The 23468-nt window shown below is 49.7% G+C and overlaps 1 protein-coding gene across 2 annotated transcripts in view; it reads left to right on the plus strand.

The window, feature by feature from the left end:
• USH1G (USH1 protein network component sans) overlaps nucleotides 1-23468 on the plus strand; it is a 115272-nt gene that overhangs the window by 61078 nt on the left and 30726 nt on the right. The window contains exon 3 of one of the 2 annotated variants that reach the window (XM_073587983.1): nucleotides 5617-6453. In XM_073587983.1, coding sequence (XP_073444084.1) covers nucleotides 5617-6453 — 837 coding nt within the window. Of the gene's footprint in view, nucleotides 1-5616; nucleotides 6458-23468 lie in introns of those variants that run through there. The other variant, XM_073587984.1, reaches the window with a different exon arrangement.

Consider the following 23468-nt stretch of genomic DNA (forward strand, 5'->3'; position numbering starts at 1 on the left):
GAACGATATATTCCGAGACTTTGTGGATAAATTTTTGATTATCTATCTGGATGATATTTTGATCTTCTCCAAGAATTGGGACTCTCATGTGGAACATGTTCGGACTGTGTTCCGGATTTTGAGGGAGAATTCCCTGTATGTCAAGGGATCGAAATGCCTTTTTGGGGTACAGAGGATTTCATTTTTGGGATTTATTTTGTCTCCGTCAACTATTGAAGTGGACCCGGCCAAGGTACAGGCCATTTATGATTGGGTTCAGCCCACTTCTTTGAAGGCCCTCCAGAAGTTTTTGGGTTTTGCTAATTTTTATCGGAAATTTATAGCTAATTTTTCTGGTATTGCCAAGCCATTGACGGATTTGACTAGGAAGGGTGCTGATGTGCTGAATTGGTCTCCGGAGGCTGTTTCTTCCTTTCAGGAGCTGAAGCGAAGATTCACTTCTGCTCCGGTTTTGCGGCAACCTGATGTCTCACTCCCGTTTCTGTTGGAGGTGGACGCTTCTGAGATTGGTGCAGGAGCGGTGTTGTCCCAAAAAGATCCTGTGACATCTAAAATGAACCCTTGTGCTTTCTTTTCCCGAAAGTTCTCCCCATCCGAACGTAACTATGATGTGGGGAATCGGGAACTGTTGGCCATGAAATGGGCATTTGAGGAATGGAGACATTGGTTGGAGAGAGCCAAACACCAAGTCGTGGTCCTTACTGACCACAAGAATTTGATTTACCTGGAGTCGGCCAAGCGCTTGAATCCTAGACAGGCTAGGTGGGCCTTGTTTTTCACACGTTTTGATTTTGTGGTCTCTTTTCTTCCGGGCACTAAGAATGTCAAGGCAGACGCCCTCTCTAGGAGTTTCCTTGCTGATTCTCCTGTTGTGACTAAGCCTGCTACCATCTTAGGCGAGGGGGTAGTTCTTTCTGCCATCTCGCCCGATTTGAGACGTGCTCTGGAAGAGTTTCAGGAGGACAAACCTGAGCGTTGTCCCAGTGGAAAGTTGTATGTTTCTGACCAGTGGAGGAAGAGAGTGATGTCTGAAGTTCATTGCTCTGCATTGGCTGGTTATCCAGGTATTTTTGGTACTAGAGATCTGGTGAGTCGATCTTTTTGGTGGCCCGCCTTGTCTCGTGATGTCAGGAATTTTGTGCAGTCCTGTGGGACTTGCTCCCGGTCCAAACCTTGTTCTCGCTCTAGTGGCTTGTTGATGCCTTTGCCGGTGCCCAGGAGGCCATGGACCCATATTTCAATGGATTTTATCTCTGATATGCCTGTCTCTCAGAGAATGACTGTTATTTGGGTGATTTGTGATAGATTCTCTAAGATGGTCCATCTTGTACCACTCCCTAAGTTGCCATCTTCCTCTGAGTTGGTGCCCTTGTTTTTGCAACAGGTGGTTCGCTTGCACGGGATTCCTGAGAACATTGTATCTGACAGAGGAGTTCAGTTTGTGTCTAGATTTTGGAGGACTTTCTGTTCCAAGCTGGGAATTCAGTTGTCCTTCTCCTCTGCGTTTCACCCTCAGACCAATGGGCAGACGGAGAGAACAAACCAGACTTTGGAGTCGTATTTGAGATTTTTTATTTCTGCCGATCAGGATGATTGGGTTTCATTTTTGCCCTTGGCCGAATTTGCTTTAAATAATGGAGCTAGTTCTGCCACTTTGATGTCACCTTTTTTTTGTAACTTTGGTTTGCACCCTCGATTTTCTTCAGGGCAGGTGGAGCCTTCTGCCTGCCCAGGTGTTGACACTGTGGTGGAGAGAATGCACCAGATCTGGGACCAAGTAGTGGATAAGTTGTCTCTCTCCCAGGAAAAGGCCCAGCGGTTTTTCAACCGGCGTAGGACCATTGGTCCCCAGTTTAAGGTGGGTGATATGGTTTGGTTGTCATCAAAAAATATCACTATGAAGGTGGCTTCTCCTAAGTTTAAGCCTAGATTTATTGGACCTTACAAGATTTTGGAGATTATTAATCCAGTCTCTTTTCGGTTGGCTCTTCCTGTCACATTTAAAATTCATAATGTGTTTCATAAGTCCTTGTTGAAGAGGTTTGTTGAACCAGTAGTTCCTGTGGTGGCACCTCCTGACCCTATATTGGTGGAAGGTAACATGGAATATGATGTAGAGAAGATACTGGATTCCCGTCTGGCTAGACGGAGACTCCAGTATTTGGTTAAGTGGAAGGGTTATGGTCAGGAGGATAATTCCTGGGTCTCTGCCTCTGATATTCATGCCGAAAGATTGGTGCGTGCCTTTCATCGGGCTCACCCGGATCGCCCTGGTGGCATGGATGAGGGTTCGGTGACCCCTCCTCAAGGGGGAGGTACTGTTGTGAGTTCATTTTTCCCTTCACCACTGAGGTCTGATGAACTCCCTCCTCTAGTGAAGGAAGGTAGTAAGACTGATTACCAAACACCTGGGCAGCTAGATGATGACTGGGTGGCTGGAATTGAGGACTGGATATAAGGCTGCCGACCCCCTTCTTCCTGGCTGGTGATTTTCCTGCTGGATTCTTGGAGACCAGTCTGATTCCTGCATCTCAAAGCTAAGTTTTTCTGCTCTGCTTTGTACTCTTCAGTTTTGTTTTTGTTTTGCCTTGTTTTTTTGGAATTCTGCCATCCCCGGCCGGGGGTGAGCTGAATTCCATTTTTGGCTCTGATCTGTTGATATTTTGCTCTGTCTTCAGAATATACCTGAGTGCTGATATAGTCTTTTGAAGCCTAGCGACTTCAGGGCCTGTTTTTCCTATCAGTCGGTTGGCTCATTTTGATAGGGTTTTTGCGGATGGCAGGCAGCAGCTTTCCTATCCTGTCCTATGTAGATAGCTTGGGCCCCATCATTTGCTCAACCTATCTTTCTATCTGTGTTAGTGTTTTCATCTTGCTTTACCGTCATTATATGTTGGGGGCTGCCTATTGCTTTGGGGTCTGCGCTGGGGCAGTTTAGTTTTTCCCCTTTCTGTCTTTAGGCTATATAGTTCTCCGGCTGTGATCGAGGGGTCTAGGGCACCGTAGGAACCCCCCACGGTTACTGCTAGTTGTTGTGGATAGGTTCAGGGATCTGCAATCCGATAGCTGCCAACCTCTCTGGTTTTTCTGGACTTAGCTGGTATTTTGTTTTTTCCTCCTTCGGTGACTCATCATAACAGAATCACCAGCCATACCGCAGATCCTAGGGTACTCAATAGCAGGAGAGAATTGTAAAAAAAAAAAAAAAAGTGTCAGAATTTTTTTTTTTTTGTGTGCATATTTTTTCCTCTATATCTCTGAGGCCGTAGGGGGAATTTTTCTCTCAATGGAGATGAAGCAATTGTCTGATCGTGTGGAGCAACTCGCTGCTGAAGTGCGGGGAATTTCCGCCTATCTTGCTCATTCACATGCTGCTGAACCAAAGATTCCTTCTCCTGATGTATTTGTGGGGGATCGGTCTAAATTCTTGAATTTCAAGAATAATTGTAAATTACATCAGGGGTCTGCAATCCGATAGCTGCCAACCTCTCTGGTTTTTCTGGACTTAGCTGGTATTTTGTTTTTTCCTCCTTCGGTGACTCATCATAACAGTTTGTTCTTCACTGTTTTATGGTCAATAAGCTGCATGGACTAATACAATGGGAATCAACTTATTATCAAACATCAATTGTTCAATTACCCTGCATCCCTGTCTTCCAAGGATAGCAGCATAATAAATAGCAACAAATATCAATTCAGGAGTCAATGTTCAGTCTCATATGAACAATGGCCTATGTCTCTTAACCAACCGAAGAAAAACACATCTGGACTAATCAAAAACAAATGCTGTGTTGTGATGACTTAATCACAGGTCCTTTCTCACTTCTTTGTTGCTGCCAGCTTATGATTGGTAAGAGTCATTCAGGAGGCAGAAGTACATGCCCACAGTGAAAACTATCTAACAACACCCACTTGGACTTCTAAAGTTAACTCATTAGGTGCCATATATTTGATATGAATTTACATGTTATTTACAAGGGAATGCAGTAACAGTTAGAAGATATAAAGGTGTAGATTAATTTAAATTTCAAAGACCTGCATGCCCATATATGGGGTTTGAGGGTTCATCTTTAGAGATGGGTGAACTCGAACAGTACATTTTGTCATCCATACCGAACACCTACTGTTCGGGCACGGATACCGAACACAGACTTCACCAGGAAGTCCGTGTTACTGTTTGGGTTTGCCCCCCGAACACTAGGTGTTTTTTGCACTGTCATGCACCTGCGCTCTAACTAAATAAATATTTTTGATAACCAGCCAGACAAAACTGACAGCTGGGGGCTGCAACCCCATCTCTATTCATCTTACTGACAGATTCATACTAAATAGATAATGAGTAATAGTAATATTTAGCTATATATAAAAGCACTGACACATACGCCTCGTAGTGATGCCAATCATTGGAATTAATTACAGTGTTTGCATGGAATTAATTACAGTATTTGCATGGAAATAATGTATTTTTCATTTGGTTGCCTCACTGACATGAATTGTGCCAATAAAACATCTAACAATGTTATCATAGTTCATTACTATGCAGCGCATTACTTGTGTCCTAATACCCAATTACCATATTCATACCTCCTGAACTGCTTATGCTCACTGACCAGAAATTATGGTTATGAGCAGAATCATATTGTGTGGTAAATTTCACCACAAAATGTATGCCTTAAAAACAATCTCCAAAAAAACAGTGTAAAAATTGTGGTTTTTTTCACAATTTCACCGCACTTGGAATTTTTTTTTACCATTTTTCAGTACATTATGTGGTAAAATGAATGGTGTCATCAAAAGAACAACTCGGCCCCCCAAAAAAGTCCTCATATGTCTATTTGGACAGAAAAATAAAAAAGGTTATGACTCTGGAAAGAAGGGAAGGAAAAAAAAATCGAAAACACAAAAATGGAAATGGGCCACGTCAGGAAGGGGTTAAGATGCAACTAGACATGAGAGTTGTTATAGCGCATCAATCAGCAGGTTTTTGCCACCTAATATAAATGTAGAATAATGTAAAAATAGAAACCTTGATTCAAGCCATGTGTCACTTACTGGGCTGCTTGATGTAGGTTATATAACTAGAGGACTAGTTAACCTGCTGCCATGTAGTCCCCATATTCATGAGCTCTGTATAACACTGTCCGCACCACTGTTCGACAGCTTGCTGCCTATGCACATTGTACACAGAAAGTTGCTAATCAGTGATGTGGGCGGGATTATACAGAGCTCAGGGTTTAGAGAACAGCTAGATCTGCAGCTGCAAAATCAGTGCTTTATCAAAACAGCAGCAAGCAGCCCAGAAAGTGATATATCATTGTAACCAGGGTCTCCGGCCCTATACCACGCTGCTCTCAGATGGGTTTGCAAAAGCCTTCCTTTAATATGGAGGGTAGGCCGAAAGAATTATCTCCACTTATGGTCCCAATGTACCACTGTCTGTTTCCACATAACTTGAATAAATCATTATTTTTGAAAGGTAAAAATGGTAAAATATTGTAAAAGGTTATTGTTATTGACCCTCAGCCTACTGTGTTCTAAAAGTAAAAATGGTAAACACAGCTTGAAAAGCCACCATACCTTTGTAGTAATTTTTTACCGTTTTTCTCCCTTTCTCAGCTCTGTGAGCCAACGCCTCCCAAGTGCCACATTGCTTACCACCATGCCATATTCACATGCTGCAGGCACTACAAAGGGCAAAACTAAGATGCAGAAGAAACTGGAGAGAAGGAAACAGAACGATGGGACTTTTAAGATATATGAAGATGGTAGGAAAAGTGTCCGCTCACTTTCTGGACTTCAGCTAGGGAATGACATCATGTTTGTGAAGCAGGGAACCTATGCAAGCCCACGGGACAGAGGTCGCCAACACCTTCGTGATATGTTTTCACATGAAGATTCAATATCTAGAGCTATAAGTGACCCTGGACTTCATGTGGAGCCAGCCCAGTCTGAGGTCAGCACAGATTCTGGACATGATTCTTTATTTACTAGACCAGGACTTGGTACCATGGTATTCAGGAGAAACTATCTTAGCAGTGGGCTGTTTGGTGTGGGAAGACAGGAAGACAACACACTTAATATAGAAGGTGGGGAGGTGAAGCTACACAGTCGTCTAAAACGCTCTTCAAGTCTAGATGACAGTATCGGCAGTGCTGGCAGCTTGGAGGTAAGAAATCAACAAGAGTTACCGTGGGAAGATGAGGAAATAGGACTAGATGATGATGAGGAACCAGACACCCCTCCATTGGAGACTTTCTTGGCCTCACTACAGATGTCGGAGCTGGTCTCTTTGCTTCAGGATGAGAAGATTGACCTGGCAGCTCTCACTCTCTGCTCAGATCATGACCTCAAAAGTATACGAATCCCACTTGGACCACGCAAAAAAATCCTAGATGGCATTCAGAGAAGAAAGCAGGCACTGGACAGACCCATGTCCATGGGAGATACTGAGCTGTAAGTTTCTGTTGCTTCATTTTACAATTCATCATGGTTGTTTGGCAGGCTGTGTATAGTTGTGGTCAGCAGTTGATCAAAGCCAAGAGTATTTAAAGCTTTAGAGCAATAGAAGGCATATATTTTATAATAAGATCAGACAGCATTTGTCTTCATCAAGCTTAAAGTATTATAAAGGTTTTCACCATTTTAACTTACAGTTGATTTTTACTATTGCTGTGTAGAGTTGAGCGATACCAGCCGATACTTGAAAATATCGGATCGGAATGGATCGGCCGATCTTAAAAAAAAATATCGGTATCGCCGATTCCGATACCGGTAACCAATGCAAGTCAATGGGGCCAAAATATCGGAATTAAAAAAAACCCTTTCTTTCCTTGTAGGTTAATTCTACATGAAGAAAAACAACTAAGAATAATGTAGAATGTATTGTGGGAGGTGGAGGAGACATTAAAGCCATAGAGTTTTAGCCCAATCAAAAGGAATAGCAGGAATTAAACTTTTTTTTTAAAGACGTTAGGAGTTACAAAGATATTGACTATGTTAGCCTCATTTATATTTTGGCAGACATGTATGTCTTCTTCTTCTTTCTTCTTCTTTCTTATTCTTCTTCCCTTTTTTACCTTCTTCTTCTTCTTATTCCTTTTTTTACATTCTTCTTCTTCTTCTTCCTTTTTTTACATTCTTCTACTTCCTTTTTTTACATTCTTCTTCTTCTTCCTTTTTTTACATTCTTCTTCTTATTCCTTTTTTTACATTCTTCTTCTTCTTCCTTTTTTAAATTCTTCTACTTCCTTTTTTTACATTCTTCTTCTTCTTCTTCCTTTTCTTACATTCTTCATATTCTTCTTATTCAACAATTATTATTCTACATATTCAACTTCTTCATCTTCTTCCTATTCTTCTTCATCATATTCTTGTTTGTGTCAGGCATTCCTGTAGTTGTTATCTAGAAAAGTTAGAAGTTTACACCTTCCGTTCTGCCTGTCACAAAAGATTTACAACAGGATTTGTCCGCGTTCAGTTTGGCCTGCAGCAGCAGGCCTTTTCCAGGGGCACCACGAGGAGGAACGGACTCACCCCCATACACTGCTTAGTCTTCTTCTGCTTATAAATAAGATAATATCATTTGCTCAGAGTATTAGTCTTATGCTTAATGTTCTTCTGCTTTGTTTTTTTTATGCTTCTTTGTCTTCTCTCTCTTGTTGTTCTGCATCTTGGTGGTTGTCTTCCTGTTCTTTGTCCTCTTGAACCAGCTGACGGTACTGGCACCCGGAGGGGCAGCAGAAGGAACAAGAGCCAATGGCACTACCGAGGACCAGCTGACGGTGCTGGAACCCGGTTACTAAGCAGGAGGTACCTGTGCTACAAAGCACTACCAAGGACCAGCAGACGTTGCCGGAACTCGGATACCGAGATGGAGGCACCTAGGCCAAAGGCTCTGACTAGAACCAGCTGACGGTGCTGGAACCCGGAGGGGTAGCATAAGCTGCAAGAGCAAATGGAAATAGCGAGGACCAGCTGACAGTGCTGGCACCCGGAGGGGCAGCAGAAGGAATAAGAGCCAATGGCACAACCGAGGTCCAGCTGACGGTGCTGGAACCCGGTTACTAAGAAGGAGGTACCTGTGCTACAAAGCACTACCAAGGACCAGCAGACGTTGCCGGAACTCGGATACCGAGATGGAGGCACCTAGGCCAAAGGCTCTGACGAGAACCAGCTGACGGTGCTGGAACCCGGAGGGGTAGCATAAGCTGCAAGAGCAAATGGAAATAGCGAGGACCAGCTGACAGTGCTGGCACCCGGAGGGGCAGCAGAAGGAATAAGAGCCAATGGCACAACCGAGGACCAGCTGACGGTGCTGGAACCCGGTTACTAAGCAGGAGGTACCTGTGCTACAAAGCACTACCAAGGACCAGCAGACGTTGCCGGAACTCGGATACCGAGATGGAGGCACCTAGGCCAAAGGCTCTGACGAGAACCAGCTGACGGTGCTGGAACCCGGAGGGGTATCAGAAGTTACCCCTGAAAAGCAAAGTTGGCATGCCGCAAGCTGGCCGCAGTTACCGAATCACACAGTCCTACAGGGGGTGCTTGTCCTACTGGCACTATGGAACAAGCCTTTCTTACCAGAACCCGCAGTCCACATAGGAAGCACCTAAACTGCTGGCACCCTAGCCTCGGCTAACCCAACCGCAACACGACATGGCAACTTGGGGTGGCAAACTGACATTGACACTTCCCGGAAACAGCAGGCAGGGCTGGAACCAAGCTGGGCAGGAGGGAGTACCCGTGCCAAAGTCAGTTATGAGCAGCAACTGGCGATGTTGGAGCCCAGGACAAGCACTTAGCAGGCCTGATGTGCTGTCAATTGGGAGGCAGCAGGACAGATTGCCATCAAAACAGCAGGGGAACAGCTGACGTTACTGAACCCCACAAACACAGGAGCTAGTGTTTTACTCTGTGAAGACGGCACTTCCGAGCAACAACTGGCTGTGTTGAAGCCCAGGGACAAGCACGGAGCAGGCTGAGGCTGCATTGAAGAAATTTTAAGATCGGTTGTAGACTACTAATTTTAACCAAGCTCCACTTAGGCCTGTGGCTTCACTGATTTTCGTATTTCCCCTGTCCTCCAACCCCGCCAGTTACAGCTCCGAAGTGGCGTCTGCACAATCCACACTTGTTCCTGTGTTACAGGTGTTCAGTCCGGTCAGTTAATCCCCTGATGTGTGTCCGGCAATGTCGCCTGCTCTGTCCACATTCCCATAATGGGAATGTGGACAGAGCAGGCGACATTGCCGGACACACATCAGGGGATTAACTGACCGGACTGAACACCTGTAACACAGGAACAAGTGTGGATTGTGCAGACGCCACTTCGGAGCTGTAACTGGCAGGGTTGGAGGACAGGGGAAATACGAGAGACAGTGGAGCCACAGGCCTAATTGGAGCACGGTTAAAAATCAGTAGTGGTACGACTGTGTAGGCAGCAGGAGACTTTGCCATCTACACAGCAGGGGATCAGCTGACGTTACTGAACGTTACTGACGTTACTGAACCACACTGAGACACGGGAGCAAGTGTCTCTTTCCGTGTGGACGGCACTTCCGAACTACAACTGGCTGTGTTGAAGCCCAGGAAATAGGAGGGTGTAGGCAGAGGCCTACTGTATTTTGAATGAGGTGACAGCAGGAGAGACTGCCATCCACACAGCAGGGGATCAGCTGACGTTACTGAACCCCACTGAGACACGGGAGCAAGTGTCTCTTTCCGTGTGGACGGCACTTCCGAACTACAACTGGCTGTGTTGAAGCCCAGGAAATTGGAGGGTGTAGGCAGAGGCCTACTGTATTTTGAATGAGGTGACAGCAGGAGAGACTGCCATCCACACAGCAGGGGATCAGCTGACGTTACTGAACCCCACTGAGACACGGGAGCAAGTATCTCTTTCCGTGTGGACGGCACTTCCGAACTACAACTGGCTGTGTTGAAGCCCAGGAAATAGGAGGGTGTAGGCAGAGGCCTACTGTATTTTGAATGAGGTGACAGCAGGAGAGACTGCCATCCACACAGCAGGGGATCAGCTGACGTTACTGAACCCCACTGAGACACGGGAGCAAGTATCTCTTTCCGTGTGGACGGCACTTCCGAACTACAACTGGCTGTGTTGAAGCCCAGGAAATAGGAGGGTGTAGGCAGAGGCCTACTGTATTTTGAATGAGGTGACAGCAGGAGAGACTGCCATCCACACAGCAGGGGATCAGCTGACGTTACTGAACCCCACTGAGACACGGGAGCAAGTATCTCTTTCCGTGTGGACGGCACTTCCGAACTACAACTGGCTGTGTTGAAGCCCAGGAAATAGGAGGGTGTAGGCAGAGGCCTACTGTATTTTGAATGAGGTGACAGCAGGAGAGACTGCCATCCACACAGCAGGGGATCAGCTGACGTTACTGAACCCCACTGAGACACGGGAGCAAGTATCTCTTTCCATGTGGACGGCACTTCCGAGCTACAACTGGCTGAGTTGAAGCCCAGGAAATTGGAGGGTGTAGGCAGAGGCCTACTGTATTTTGAATGAGGTGACAGCAGGAGAGAATGCCATCCACACAGCAGGGGATCAGCTGACGTTACTGAACCCCACTGAGACACGGGAGCAAGTGTCTCTTTCCGTGTGGACGGCACTTCCGAACTACAACTGGCTGTGTTGAAGCCCAGGAAATTGGAGGGTGTAGGCAGAGGCCTACTGTATTTTGAATGAGGTGACAGCAGGAGAGACTGCCATCCACACAGCAGGGGATCAGCTGACGTTACTGAACCCCACTGAGACACGGGAGCAAGTGTCTCTTTCCGTGTGGACGGCACTTCCGAACTACAACTGGCTGTGTTGAAGCCCAGGAAATTGGAGGGTGTTGGCAGAGGCCTACTGTATTTTGAATGAGGTGACAGCAGGAGAGACTGCCATCCACACAGCAGGGGATCAGCTGACGTTACTGAACCCCACTGAGACACGGGAGCAAGTATCTCTTTCCGTGTGGACGGCACTTCCGAACTACAACTGGCTGTGTTGAAGCCCAGGAAATAGGAGGGTGTAGGCAGAGGCCTACTGTATTTTGAATGAGGTGACAGCAGGAGAGACTGCCATCCACACAGCAGGGGATCAGCTGACGTTACTGAACCCCACTGAGACACGGGAGCAAGTATCTCTTTCCATGTGGACGGCACTTCCGAGCTACAACTGGCTGAGTTGAAGCCCAGGAAATTGGAGGGTGTAGGCAGAGGCCTACTGTATTTTGAATGAGGTGACAGCAGGAGAGACTGCCATCCACACAGCAGGGGATCAGCTGACGTTACTGAACCCCACTGAGACACGGGAGCAAGTGTCTCTTTCCGTGTGGACGGCACTTCCGAACTACAACTGGCTGTGTTGAAGCCCAGGAAATTGGAGGGTGTAGGCAGAGGCCTACTGTATTTTGAATGAGGTGACAGCAGGAGAGACTGCCATCCACACAGCAGGGGATCAGCTGACGTTACTGAACCCCACTGAGACACGGGAGCAAGTGTCTCTTTCCGTGTGGACGGCACTTCCGAACTACAACTGGCTGTGTTGAAGCCCAGGAAATAGGAGGGTGTAGGCAGAGGCCTACTGTATTTTGAATGAGGTGACAGCAGGAGAGACTGCCATCCACACAGCAGGGGATCAGCTGACGTTACTGAACCCCACTGAGACACGGGAGCAAGTGTCTCTTTCCGTGTGGACGGCACTTCCGAACTACAACTGGCTGTGTTGAAGCCCAGGAAATTGGAGGGTGTAGGCAGAGGCCTACTGTATTTTGAATGAGGTGACAGCAGGAGAGACTGCCATCCACACAGCAGGGGATCAGCTGACGTTACTGAACCCCACTGAGACACGGGAGCAAGTATCTCTTTCCGTGTGGACGGCACTTCCGAACTACAACTGGCTGTGTTGAAGCCCAGGAAATAGGAGGGTGTAGGCAGAGGCCTACTGTATTTTGAATGAGGTGACAGCAGGAGAGACTGCCATCCACACAGCAGGGGATCAGCTGACGTTACTGAACCCCACTGAGACACGGGAGCAAGTATCTCTTTCCGTGTGGACGGCACTTCCGAACTACAACTGGCTGTGTTGAAGCCCAGGAAATAGGAGGGTGTAGGCAGAGGCCTACTGTATTTTGAATGAGGTGACAGCAGGAGAGACTGCCATCCACACAGCAGGGGATCAGCTGACGTTACTGAACCCCACTGAGACACGGGAGCAAGTATCTCTTTCCGTGTGGACGGCACTTCCGAACTACAACTGGCTGTGTTGAAGCCCAGGAAATAGGAGGGTGTAGGCAGAGGCCTACTGTATTTTGAATGAGGTGACAGCAGGAGAGACTGCCATCCACACAGCAGGGGATCAGCTGACGTTACTGAACCCCACTGAGACACGGGAGCAAGTATCTCTTTCCATGTGGACGGCACTTCCGAGCTACAACTGGCTGAGTTGAAGCCCAGGAAATTGGAGGGTGTAGGCAGAGGCCTACTGTATTTTGAATGAGGTGACAGCAGGAGAGAATGCCATCCACACAGCAGGGGATCAGCTGACGTTACTAAACCCCACTGAGACACGGGAGCAAGTGTCTCTTTCCGTGTGGACGGCACTTCCGAACTACAACTGGCTGTGTTGAAGCCCAGGAAATTGGAGGGTGTAGGCAGAGGCCTACTGTATTTTGAATGAGGTGACAGCAGGAGAGACTGCCATCCACACAGCAGGGGATCAGCTGACGTTACTGAACCCCACTGAGACACGGGAGCAAGTGTCTCTTTCCGTGTGGACGGCACTTCCGAGCTACAACTGGCTGTGTTGAAGCCCAGGAAATAGGAGGGTGTAGGCAGAGGCCTACTGTATTTGGAATGTGGTGACAGCAGGAGAGACTGCCATCCACACAGCAGGGGATCAGCTGACGTTACTGAACCCCACTGAGACACGGGAGCAAGTGTCTCTTTCCGTGTGGACGGCACTTCCGAACTACAACTGGCTGTGTTGAAGCCCAGGAAATTGGAGGGTGTAGGCAGAGGCCTACTGTATTTTGAATGAGGTGACAGCAGGAGAGACTGCCATCCACACAGCAGGGGATCAGCTGACGTTACTGAACCCCACTGAGACACGGGAGCAAGTGTCTCTTTCCGTGTGGACGGCACTTCCGAACTACAACTGGCTGTGTTGAAGCCCAGGAAATTGGAGGGTGTAGGCAGAGGCCTACTGTATTTTGAATGAGGTGACAGCAGGAGAGACTGCCATCCACACAGCAGGGGATCAGCTGACGTTACTGAACCCCACTGAGACACGGGAGCAAGTATCTCTTTCCGTGTGGACGGCACTTCCGAACTACAACTGGCTGTGTTGAAGCCCAGGAAATAGGAGGGTGTAGGCAGAGGCCTACTGTATTTTGAATGAGGTGACAGCAGGAGAGACTGCCATCCACACAGCAGGGGATCAGCTGACGTTACTGAACCCCACTGAGACACGGGAGCAAGTATCTCTTTCCATGTGGACGGCACTTCCGAGCTACAACTGGCTGAGTTGAAGCCCAGGAAATTGGAGGGTGTAGGCAGAGGCCTACTGTATTTTGAATGAGGTGACAGCAGGAGAGACTGCCATCCACACAGCAGGGGATCAGCTGACGTTACTGAACCCCACTGAGACACGGGAGCAAGTGTCTCTTTCCGTGTGGACGGCACTTCCGAACTACAACTGGCTGTGTTGAAGCCCAGGAAATTGGAGGGTGTAGGCAGAGGCCTACTGTATTTTGAATGAGGTGACAGCAGGAGAGACTGCCATCCACACAGCAGGGGATCAGCTGACGTTACTGAACCCCACTGAGACACGGGAGCAAGTGTCTCTTTCCGTGTGGACGGCACTTCCGAGCTACAACTGGCTGTGTTGAAGCCCAGGAAATAGGAGGGTGTAGGCAGAGGCCTACTGTATTTGGAATGTGGTGACAGCAGGAGAGACTGCCATCCACACAGCAGGGGATCAGCTGACGTTACTGAACCCCACTGAGACACGGGAGCAAGTGTCTCTTTCCGTGTGGACGGCACTTCCGAACTACAACTGGCTGTGTTGAAGCCGAGGAAATTGGAGGGTGTAGGCAGAGGCCTACTGTATTTTGAATGAGGTGACAGCAGGAGAGACTGCCATCCACACAGCAGGGGATCAGCTGACGTTACTGAACCCCACTGAGACACGGGAGCAAGTTTCTCTTTCCGTGTGGACGGCATTTCCGAACTACAACTGGCTGTGTTGAAGCCCAGGAAATTGGAGGGTGTAGGCAGAGGCCTACTGTATTTGGAATGTGGTGACAGCAGGAGAGACTGCCATCCACACAGCAGGGGATCAGCTGACATTACTGAACCCCACTGAGACACGGGAGCAAGTGTCTCTTTCCGTGTGGACGGCACTTCCGAACTACAACTGGCTGTGTGGAAGCCCAGGAAATTGGAGGGTGTAGGCAGAGGCCTACTGTATTTTGAATGAGGTGACAGCAGGAGAGACTGCCATCCACACAGCAGGGGATCAGCTGACGTTACTGAACCCCACTGAGACACGGGAGCAAGTGTCTCTTTCCGTGTGGACGGCACTTCCGAACTACAACTGGCTGTGTTGAAGCCCAGGAAATTGGAGGGTGTAGGCAGAGGCCTACTGTATTTTGAATGAGGTGACAGCAGGAGAGACTGCCATCCACACAGCAGGGGATCAGCTGACGTTACTGAACCCCACTGAGACACGGGAGCAAGTATCTCTTTCCGTGTGGACGGCACTTCCGAACTACAACTGGCTGTGTTGAAGCCCAGGAAATTGGAGGGTGTAGGCAGAGGCCTACTGTATTTTGAATGAGGTGACAGCAGGAGAGACTGCCATCCACACAGCAGGGGATCAGCTGACGTTACTGAACCCCACTGAGACACGGGAGCAAGTATCTCTTTCCGTGTGGACGGCACTTCCGAACTACAACTGGCTGTGTTGAAGCCCAGGAAATAGGAGGGTGTAGGCAGAGGCCTACTGTATTTTGAATGAGGTGACAGCAGGAGAGACTGCCATCCACACAGCAGGGGATCAGCTGACGTTACTGAACCCCACTGAGACACGGGAGCAAGTGTCTCTTTCCGTGTGGACGGCACTTCCGAACTACAACTGGCTGTGTTGAAGCCCAGGAAATTGGATGGTGTAGACAGAGGCCTACTGTATTTTGAATGAGGTGACAGCAGGAGAGACTGCCATCCACACAGCAGGGGATCAGCTGACGTTACTGAACCCCACTGAGACACGGGAGCAAGTATCTCTTTCCATGTGGACGGCACTTCCGAGCTACAACTGGCTGAGTTGAAGCCCAGGAAATAGGAGGGTGTAGGCAGAGGTCTACTGTCTTTGGAATGCGGAGACAGCAGGAGAGACTGCCATCTCCACAGCAGGGGAACAGCTGGCATTGCTGAACCCCACTAACACTTGAACGAATGTGTTTGGCTCTGTGGAGACGACACTTCTGAACACCAACTGACGCTGTTGGAGCCCAGGATTAGGCGAGGAGCAGGCTGGGGCCTACTGGATTTTGGCAGGTGAAGGCAGCAGGAGACTTGCCATCTCCACAGCAGGGGAACAGCTGGCAGTGCTGAAACCCACTAACACTCGAACGAATGTGTTTGGCTCTGTGGAGACGACACTTCTGAACACCAACTGTCGCTGTTGGAGCCCAGGATTTGGCGAGGAGCAGGCTGGGGCCTACTGGATTTTGGCAGGTGAAGGCAGCAGGAGACTTGCCATCTCCACAGCAGGGGAACAGCTGGCAGTGCTGAACCCCACTAACATTTGAACGATTGTGTTTGGCTCTGTGGAGACGACACTTCTGAACACCAACTGTCGCTGTTGGAGCCCAGGATTTGGCGAGGAGCAGGCTGGGGCCTACTGGATTTTGGCAGGTGAAGGCAGCAGGAGACTTGCCATCTCCACAGCAGGGGAACAGCTGGCAGTGCTGAAACCCACTAACACTTGAACGAATGTGTTTGGCCCTGTGGAGACAACACTTCTGAACACCAACTGACGCTGTTGGAGCCCAGGATTAGGCGTGGAGCAGGCTGGGGCCTACTGGATTTTGGCAGGTGAAGGCAGCAGGAGACTTGCCATCTCCACAGCAGGGGAACAGCTGGCAGTGCTGAACCCCACTAACATTTGAACGATTGTGTTTGGCTCTGTGGAGACGACACTTCTGAACACCAACTGACGCTGTTGGAGCCCAGGATTAGGCGTGGAGCAGGCTGGGGCCTACTGGATTTTGGCAGGTGAAGGCAGCAGGAGACTTGCCATCTCCACAGCAGGGGAACAGCTGGCAGTGCTGAAACCCACTAACACTCGAACGAATGTGTTTGGCTCTGTGGAGACGACACTTCTGAACACCAACTGACGCTGTTGGAGCCCAGGATTTGGCGAGGAGCAGGCTGGGGCCTACTGGATTTTGGCAGGTGAAGGCAGCAGGAGACTTGCCATCTCCACAGCAGGGGAACAGCTGGCAGTGCTGAAACCCACTAACACTTGAACGAATGTGTTTGGCCCTGTGGAGACGACACTTCTGAACACCAACTGACGCTGTTGGAGCCCAGGATTAGGCGTGGAGCAGGCTGGGGCCTACTGGATTTTGGCAGGTGAAGGCAGCAGGAGACTTGCCATCTCCACAGCAGGGGAACAGCTGGCAGTGCTGAAACCCACTAACACTTGAACGAATGTGTTTGGCTCTGTGGAGACGACACTTCTGAACACCAACTGACGCTGTTGGAGCCCAGGATTAGGCGTGGAGCAGGCTGGGGCCTACTGGATTTTGGCAGGTGAAGGCAGCAGGAGACTTGCCATCTCCACAGCAGGGGAACAGCTGGCAGTGCTGAAACCCACTAACACTCGAACGAATGTGTTTGGCTCTGTGGAGACGACACTTCTGAACACCAACTGACGCTGTTGGAGCCCAGGATTTGGCGAGGAGCAGGCTGGGGCCTACTGGATTTTGGCAGGTGAAGGCAGCAGGAGACTTGCCATCTCCACAGCAGGGGAACAGCTGGCAGTGCTGAAACCCACTAACACTCGAACGAATGTGTCTGGCTCTGTGGAGACGACACTTCTGAACACCAACTGATGCTGTTGGAGCCCAGGATTAGGCGAGGAGCAGGCTGGGGCCTACTGGATTTTGGCAGGTGAAGGCAGCAGGAGACTTGCCATCTCCACAGCAGGGGAACAGCTGGCAGTGCTGAACCCCACTAACACTTGAACGAATGTGTTTGGCTCTGTGGAGACGACACTTCTGAACACCAACTGACGCTGTTGGAGCCCAGGATTAGGCGAGGAGCAGGCTGGGGCCTACTGGATTTTGGCAGGTGAAGGCAGCAGGAGACTTGCCATCTCCACAGCAGGGGAACAGCTGGCAGTGCTGAACCCCACTAACACTTGAACGAATGTGTTTGGCTCTGTGGAGACGACACTTCTGAACACCAACTGACGCTGTTGGAGCCCAGGATTAGGCGAGGAGCAGGCTGGGGCCTGTTGTTTTTGGCAGGTGAAGGCAGCAGGAGACTTGCCATCTCCACAGCAGGGGAACAGCTGGCAGTGCTGAAACCCACTAACACTCGAACGAATGTGTCTGGCTCTGTGGAGACGACACTTCTGAACACCAACTGACGCTGTTGGAGCCCAGGATTAGGCGAGGAGCAGGCTGGGGCCTACTGGATTTTGGCAGGTGAAGGCAGCAGGAGACTTGCCATCTCCACAGCAGGGGAACAGCTGGCAGTGCTGAAACCCACTAACACTCGAACGAATGTGTCTGGCTCTGTGGAGACGAGACTTCTGAACACCAACTGACGCTGTTGGAGCCCAGGATTAGGCGAGGAGCAGGCTGGGGCCTACTGGATTTTGGCAGGTGAAGGCAGCAGGAGACTTGCCATCTCCACAGCAGGGGAACAGCTGGCAGTGCTGAACCCCACTAACACTTGAACGAATGTGTTTGGCTCTGTGGAGACGACACTTCTGAACACCAACTGACACTGTTGGAGCCCAGGATTACGCATGCCGCATGCAGAGGCCAATGGGCAGCGGTTTTTATGGAGGTTGTGGACTACTACTGATTCTAACCATGCTCCACTTAGGCCTCTGGCTCCACTGTCTCTACTATTTACCCTGGCCTCCAACCCCGCCAGCTACATCTCTGAAGTGCCGTCAGCACAATCTACACTTGTTCCTGTGTTACTGGTGCTCAGTCCCGTCAGTTGATCCCCTGATGTTTGTCCGGCAAGTTCGCCAGCTCTGTCCTCATTCCCACTACTGGTTATGGGAATGTGGACAGAGCAGGAGACCTTGCCGGACACACATCAGGGGATAAACTGATGGGACTGAGCCACAGGAACACAGGAACAAGTGTAGATTGTGCTGATGCCACTTCAGAGATGTAGATGGCGGGGTTGGAGGTCAGGGGAAATAGTAGAGACAGTGGAGCCAGAGACCTAAGTTGGGCACGGTTAAAAATCAGTAGTGGTTTGAATGTTGATGGAGCTGGTGACTTTGCCGTCCACACAGCAGGGGATCAGCTGGCATTACTGAACCCCACTAACACAGGAGCTAGTGTGTTTCTCTGTGCAGACGACACATCTGAGCGACAACTGGCTGTGTTGAAGCACAGGGATTATAGTTCAGGTGGTAGAAAAATGAACACACCAGCAGACCTGGATACAGTTGCCAACCACTAATTTAGTCTGTAAGAGGAATGGCAAAGTCTTTTGAGATCCAGGCCTTGTTCATTTTCAGAAAAGTCAGCCGGTCAACATTATCGGAAGATAGTCGCGTGCGACGGTCTGTTAGTACACCACCTGCGGCACTAAAGACACGTTCCGATAATACACTGGCAGCAGGGCAAGCCAGCACCTCCAATGCATACTGGCTAAGCTCTGGCCATGTATCCAGCTTAGAGACCCAAAACTTGAAGGGGGAAGAGCCATCTGGGAGTACAGCGACAGGGCAAGACATGTAGTCTGACACCATCTGACGGAAGCGTTGCCTCCTGCTGACTCGAAGCGTCGCTGATGTTGTAGACAATTGTGGTGGACACACAAAACTTTGCCACATTTGGGCCATAGTGGTCTTGCCTTGTGCTGCGGCGCTGCCTCTGCTCCCTCTTTGTGCAGAGTTTCCTCCACTGCCTCGACGCACAGAGCTGCTTTTTAAAGCAATAGCAACAATGCTGTCGGGTGGAATGGAAAACATTATGGACTGCACCAGTGACTCTTCGTACTCCCGCATTTTACGCTCTCGGTTCAACGTTGGTATGAGCCTTTGTACGCTGTCCCGGTAGCGAGGATCTAGGAGGGTGTACACCCAATAATCAGCCGAGACGAGAATGTGGGCGATGCGGCGGTCGTTTCTCAGGCACTGCAGCATGAAATCAACCATGTGCTGCAGACTCCCAACTGCCAAAGAACCGCTGTCCCCTGTTTGAGGCGTGACCTCGGCCTGCTCTGCATCACCCCACCCTCGCTGTACATACTGAGTAGAGGTTTGTGTACCTCCCTCCTCTGGAGAGATGTCTTCCTCCTCCATCGACTCCTCCTCATCCTCCTCACAAAGTGTCCCCTGCCTAGGCCTTTGTGAGGAAACACGTAGCGCAGACTGTCCAGAAGCAGATGGCATTTGGGACTCCTCATCCTCCACCTCTTCCGAAACCTCATCCCTTAGTGCTTGCAGTGTTTGTTGAAGCAGGCAGATAAGGGGGACAGTCATGCTGACTAGTGCATCATCTGCACTCGCCATCCGCGTGGATTCATCGAAGGCACGCAAAACGAGGCAGATGTCCTTCATAGAGGCCCACTCAATGGTGCTGAAGTGTGAACGGCACACAGTGCGACTTGTTTGCGCCTGATGCAGCTGGTACTCCATGACTGCTGCCTGCTGCTCACACAACCGCTCCAACATATGTAACGTTGAATTCCACCGGGTGGGTAGGTCACATATGATGCGATGTTCCGGAAGGCCAAATCGTCGCTGCAGAGCAGCGAGGCGCGATCTTGCCGTGCTGGAACGTCGCAAGTGAGCGCACTCTATGCGGACCTTGTGCAACAGTGCATCAAGATCCGGATAGTCCCTCAGAAAGCTCTGCACGACCAAGTTAAGAACATGTGCCAGACATAGGATGTGTGTGAGGTTGCCTAGGCCAAGAGCTGCCACCAGATTTCGGCCATTGTCACACACTACCAAGCCCGGCTGGAGATTCGCTGGCCCAAACCACACATCGCTCTCCAGCTTGATAGCATTCCAGAGCTCCTGCGCTGTGTGGCTTCGATTCCCCAAAGAAATTAATTTGAGTACAGCCTGTTGACGTTTGGCCACGGCTGTGCTCATATCGGTCGTAACAGGCTCCTGCTCTGCTGTTTCTGAGGAACTTGAGTAGGAGGAGGAGTCTATGTGTACAGACTGGAGTCCTGCAATCCGTGGCGTTGGAAGAACACGTACAGCGCCACTCTCCAGATCCGTACCCGGCTCCACAACATTGACCCAGTGGGCAGTGAGGGAAAGGTATCGTCCCTGTCCATGGTTACTGGTCCACGCATCGGTGGTCAGGTGGACCTTGCTACTAACGGCGTTTAGTAGCGCATGTTTTATTTTGCCCTCAACATGTTTCTGCAGGGCAGGGACGGCTCGCCTGCTGAAATAAAAGCGGCTGGGCACGTTGTATTGGGGGACTGCCAATGCCATTAAGTCCCGGAAGGTGTCAGTGTCCACCAGCCTGAATGACAGCATTTCAACTGCCAGAAGTTTGGCAATGCCAGCATTCAGAGACTGTGCTCGGGGATGGTTTGCCGAGTAAGGGCGCCTTTTATCCCATGCCTGTGCTACCGATGGCTGTGATGGATGGGAACGTGCTGCTATGGGTGTAATCTGACAGGGTCTCCGGACAACAGTGGCAGAGGTTCTTCCTTGGCGATCCTGTGAGGAAGCCGAACCAGCAGTGTGTGAGCTGGAGGAAGAGGCCCCAACACGAACTGAAGAGGTGGTAGGTGGTGCTGTACGTTGGCCTACGTCTTCAGGGTGTCTCTGCAACTCCAACTCGTGCTTGGTGCGCACATGTTTCCACATATTTGTGGTATTGAGGTTGCTGACATTTCTCCCTCTTTTGACTCTCTGATGACACAGCTTGCATTTGACAAAGCAAATGTCATCTGCAACTGTGTCAAAAAAGGACCACGCACTGCAACTCTTGGGAGCGCCCGGTTTGCCTTTGGAATGAGGAATGCTCCTAACGGGTGCCGAAGTGGAGGGTACAGGCAACCAAGTCTTCCCCCTCCCTCTGCCTCCTGTTTTGGCCGGTAGGGGAATCTCTTCCTCCGAGCTGCTCCCACCACCTTCCTGTTCCTCACGCCATGATGGGTCAAGGACCTCATCATCTTCCCTCCCCTCTTCAAACAGCTGCTTCTCCGGGGTTGTCTCGCCAGCACCGTACGCACCAGAAAGTGGCAACTGAGTCTCGTCATCATCTGATGCGTACTGAGGTGTGCTGACCATAGGCACTGGCCCACTCGCCTCTTCAGATTCAGAGGGACAAAGAAGTTGCGCATCACTGCATACTCCCTCTTCTTCACATTCAGGAATGCTGCTTGGCTGGCCCCCTCTTTCCAAGCCAACAGATTCCGAGAACAGAAGTAGAGACTGTGATGGCTCCTGTCCATGTCTCTCTGACTGCCTGGGCACTTTGGCAGGTGGTGAAGAGACAGATGGTTTGTCTTCGGTGCTCTGACCCTGAGAGGATGCGGAAGTAATTGAAGTCGATGCGTTAGCTGCCATCCATCCGACAACGGCTTCAATTTGTTCCTCCCGCAGCAGTGGGGTACGTTGAGGTCCTACAAAGCTGCGCATAAAGGACTGTTGCCTGCTAAAACTGGGGGATGCTGATCCACTGGTGCCCGCAGCAGGCCCAGAATCCCCACGTCCTCTACCTGTAGAATCCCCACGTCCTCTCCCTGCAGAATCCCCACGTCCTCTCCCTGCTGAAACTCCACGCCCACGCCCACGCGCCTTACTCCCTGCCTTCTTCATCTTGCAAGACTGCTTAAGATAGGCAGAAAAGTACAAAGGGGGACCTTAGTGTGCTTATTCCTGAACAGCTGGTTACAGGTACAAGAAACACTAATTTTATGAAGTGTGTGTGTGGACTACACTTTAATAGGAGCTGATGTGGCCTACACAAGTTCCAAATGTAGTGTTTGGTGAACTTTTTTTGTGGTTTCTTTGTTGGAAACAAACTCAAAGTATGTGAACAAAGAATTGAAACTGATAGTATCACCAACTTTTTGGAGCTATTACAATGCAGGCAGGTAACCTACAATGCAAAAGATGAGGCTCCAAAAAAATTGGGTAATACTAATCTGGCTGCGCCGGCAGGGCACAAGCCAGAAAAAAAGGCTCCTCTATCTACTCCTATATAGTGTTTGCAACCAACCAATGTTGATGGATACGGATGGATGCACACTAATAGGAGAAGAAAAAATGAGCTGCACTCAAAGACAAATATGTGTGAGGCAGTGACGCACGTTGAGCGTCCTACAACCAGACGTAGCTGCAGGACACTCTACTCAGCGTGAGCTGCACTCACACACAGTCAGAGACCTCTCAGACAGCCGTCAACAGTGCAGCTAAGTGGGCACTGGCACTGACAGGCTGCAGAAAGGCTCCGCTGTGTACTCCTATATAGTGTTTGCAACCACCGTAGATGGAGACGGATGGATGCACACTAATAGAAGAAAAAATGAGCTGCACTCAAATAAAAATATGTGTGAGGCACTGACGCACGCTGAGCGTCCTACAGCCAGACGTAGCTGCAGGACACACTACTCAGCGTGAGCTGCACTCACACACAGTCAGAGACCTCTCAGACAGCCGTGAACAGTGCAGCAAAGTGGACACTAGCACTGAAAGGCTGCAGAAAGGCTCCGCTGTCTACTACTAGTGTTTGCAACCAACGTATATGGATACGGATGGAAGCACACTAGATTAAAATTATGTAAAAAATGCAGCTCAAAAAATAAAAGATGTATGAGGCAGCAGTGATCACACTGGGTGGCCTACAGCCTGACGTGGCTGCAGGACCCACTCCACAGCGTGAGCTGCACTCACACAGCCCTTGCAGACAGCTGTGAACACTGCTGCTAGGGCAAAGAAGGCTACAGTGGTGGTATATGTAGCCTGGGTAAAGCACTAGATGTTTGGTGGAATCGCTATTTCTAACTGTCCCTCACAGTCTTCTACAGCAGCCTGTCCCTAACTGAATTCACAGCAGAGTGACCAGAAATGGCGGCTGCGGTGGCTTTTATAGTGCATCATGACATCATTTCGGCAGCCAATCACAGCCATGCCAATAGTTAACATGCCTACATGCCTAACAGGATGTGCCCACACTTCGGAGGATTCCCATTGGCTTAATCAAAGCAAGCAG

The sequence above is a fragment of the Dendrobates tinctorius genome, unplaced genomic scaffold (assembly GCF_039654945.1).
Source record: "Dendrobates tinctorius isolate UK_male_01 unplaced genomic scaffold, ASM3965494v1 ptg000103l, whole genome shotgun sequence".
NCBI classification, from domain to species: domain Eukaryota; kingdom Metazoa; phylum Chordata; class Amphibia; order Anura; family Dendrobatidae; genus Dendrobates; species Dendrobates tinctorius.